General features: G+C 46.1%; 1 protein-coding gene across 1 annotated transcript; it reads left to right on the top strand.

The window, feature by feature from the left end:
- Window positions 1–1,995, top strand: LOC133832232 (uncharacterized). Its single transcript, XM_062262601.1, has 3 exons — window positions 1–1,230; window positions 1,364–1,719; window positions 1,819–1,995. Exons 1-3 carry the CDS (start codon window positions 117–119, stop codon window positions 1,993–1,995), a joined length of 1,647 nt encoding a protein of 548 aa, XP_062118585.1. The 5' UTR covers window positions 1–116.
- Window positions 1,996–3,092: the final 1,097 nt, after the last annotated feature.

Genomic DNA, 3,092 nt, shown 5'->3' with positions numbered 1-3,092 from the left:
CTTCCACCATTCGCACTCCCGAGGATCGCCTTCGTCACTTCAAGCGGATCCTTCCCCGTTCAGCCCTGTATTTCCTCCACGAGGAACAGTTTCTTCAACAAGCTGCACAGTCGACGATGAGGGTGAAGAAATCTAATAGACTCCCCCAGGACCAAGATCCACAAGTTGCCCGTAGAGCGGTGCAAAAGGTGGTGGAACACAGTGACGCCCGCACTGCAACTTCTTCAGAATCACCCGCTCAGGAGTTTGCCACCGAGGTTCAAAACTTGGCCATTCAAAAGCCACGGAAGGGGAGAGAAGAAGCACCTTCCTGGTTCACTGCCCAGCCTTCAAAACTCAATCCCGGGACGTTCCACAAACACATCCAAGCTTTGGGTTTGAGTGGGGTGAACGTGACATGCCCGGGCCCTCATCAGAGTGCCAATAGGCTCGGCGGAGCATACTGCGCCTGGTCCAGGCACCATATTCACGCAGGAGCGACACTCCCACTACACCCCTATTACCGGTCTATAGCGGATTACTTCAACGTCTCCCCATTCCAGATTGCACCGAATGGGGTCCAGGCACTGTCCGTGCTGTATATTCTCTACTTTCTGCAAGGTTGGGATGAGCCCACTCCTCATGAGGTACACTATTTGTTCGACTTCAAGACTAACCCCAGCCACAAGAACATGGGCTTCTTTCACCTCTATCACAGGCAAAAGGGGATTAAATACCTTAGTGGTATCGCACACAAGTCAAACCCCGGAAAATATTACAGAGAATATTTCCTCACATCAGACATCAAGGCCAACAACTTGGCTTTTACACATGCGGGTCCGTTCCAGCAACCCTTGCCTACTCAAGGGATGTTCAACCGAGCAGAAACGTTGGCTAACATGAGTACCGAGGAGAAAGACGTGAAAAGTTTGGTCACTATAGATTACCTTCAGATGGTGGGCCTGATACCGTGTAACCAAAATATGATGGTGGAAAGTACCACCGGGGAGAACAACACGACTGATCAGTCCAATGCGGGCACAGAGGTAGTGACTGACCAGTTTTCTCCTGGGCCATCTCCGCTTTCTCATAGACCTGGCGACCTTGTCATTAGGGAGCCTCAGTCTGAACCTCAGCACAGATCTGCTATTCCCGCTCGGTCCGGGAAAGGAAAAGCCATCCAGATTGAGAGAGAACTCAGCTCCTCTTCGGACGACGAGGATGACTTCATCGATCAGATTCTCAACTCAGGTCTAGTAGTCATAGGAATATGTTTAATAACTTGGTGATTCGAGACTAATAAAATTGTAGTAGTAATATACTTATCTACATTTTATTATATATATATTTTTTCTAACGAATCTCATGTTTTCCCTTTTTGCAGACCCAGAGATGTTCAGGCATTGCATCGTTCCTCTTGCTCCAAAGAGGAAGTCTGGCGAAGGAAGTGGTCTCACTCCCCCGAGGAAGGTCCCGAGGGCAGTGCCACCGAGCCAGGGGAGACAACCTGAGGGGTCAGTTACGTTCCCGCCATTGACCCCTTCCTCACTACCTCCATCAGCGAGCCTAACTCCCCCAGGCCCGTCCGGCCTGAGCGAGGCACTCCGAGCTACTGACACCAAACTCAGGGGGGCAGTTGATCAGACCCTCCATGATGCATCAATGATTCAAGGCTTTGAATCTTTTCCTCGACTCAGCGTTGATGTTGTCTTAGATAGAGGGATTGCTCAGCTGACAAATGTAAGTGCTCTACCACAAGATAGATTGTTACTTACGTTAATGTTTTGTAGTAACTTTTTGTTTTTCATGCAGACGCTTATGACCTTCTGTCACGCCTAGCAGCGATCAGTCGACTACAAGGAGTTGATCAAGGTCCTAAATGATCAACTCATGGAGGCTCAAGCGAAAATGGACGCTCTTCAATCCAAGCTGGAACAGGCGGAGAAGACTGTGACTGAGCAAAAGGAGTCTCTCAAGGGGTTGGCTGATGGGAATGATCAGCCAACAAATCCTTAAATGATCGGCTAGACAGACTGACTCGTGAGAACGAGGGATTAGCTTGCGAGAACGAGGGACTAATTACTGAGAATGAAGAGCTGAAGCAAGAAAAGGAGGCCGATCTAACCCGCTACGAGGAGACTTGCTTCAACTGCTTCTACCTGGCGTGGAAGCTAAATAAACCCCTCAAGCTCGACTTTCTCACCGATGAGATTAAGGCAGAGGAGCTCGCCAGATGTGAGGCCAGGGCTGCTGAGGAAGCTGCTAATCCTACCGGCCCTACACCTGCCTCCTCTACACTGTCATTTCGAGCGAGAGGAGCAGTTGATGCCGAGGAGGGGGTTGATTAGCCTACCAGAGTAGCCAACCAGTGACTCCTCATCCTACCAGAGAGCTTCTACACGACCAGTTGTAGTCCTACCAGTCTTTTATCATAGTTTGTTTTATTTTTTATACTTTTGCTCGTATGATTGAGCTGTTTGGCACTTGCACTTTACTTTTCTTTTTTGAATAGCTTGAAACTTTTAAGTCTTTTTACACTTAAGACATTATAAGTTTATTGTGAATAGTAAAGTTTCTATATGCCTTCAATTTCACATGAGTACTTAGTTTTCTAATTTAGAAATTCTAAACATTTCATAAGTCCATACTAAATATACTTCCTCACGCTCTTATTGCTCTAACATTTTATGAGCATAACTTTTATTATCACACGAATATCTGTTTCTAACTTAAAATTTTAAAAATTCCAAGTTACTTAAGCTTCGTCAAACAAGTTAGCTTAATGGCTTTTTTTGACTTCCAAATTTACAAGTTAGCCTAAAAACAGATATCTTTGCTCGTGCTCTTATTGCCTGTGTTGAAGTGCACGCCAGTATTCCTTATGTGCACACCAGTATACTCTATGTGCCCCCCAAGTGATTGAGGGTTGAAAAATCCTTGATCACTTGCTACTTGACCGAATTTGTCCGAGCAGTGACTACTTGTGAAACACATAGAATATACAAACATATTTCAACAGTTAATCACTACAAAAACATGCGATTATTGAAACGTTGGTCATTCATCTCATGGATACCGACCAGTTGAACACTATCCGGTATATATGCATATTT

This window comes from Humulus lupulus, chromosome 4 (assembly GCF_963169125.1).
Source record: "Humulus lupulus chromosome 4, drHumLupu1.1, whole genome shotgun sequence".
Taxonomy (NCBI): Eukaryota; Viridiplantae; Streptophyta; class Magnoliopsida; order Rosales; family Cannabaceae; genus Humulus; species Humulus lupulus.
This window is presented reverse-complemented; position numbering and strand designations above follow the sequence as displayed.

What these genes read in the sequence shown, in the direction of transcription:
- LOC133832232 (XM_062262601.1), top strand. Translation starts at nt 117, where the DNA reads ATGAGGGTGAAGAAATCTAATAGACTCCCCCAGGACCAAGATCCACAA. An exon ending in CGATCAGATTCTCAACTCAG is followed by an intron (nt 1,231 to 1,363) that starts GTCTAGTAGTCA and finishes CCCTTTTTGCAG; the next exon opens with ACCCAGAGATGTTCAGGCAT. An exon ending in GGATTGCTCAGCTGACAAAT is followed by an intron (nt 1,720 to 1,818) that starts GTAAGTGCTCTA and finishes TGTCACGCCTAG; the next exon opens with CAGCGATCAGTCGACTACAA.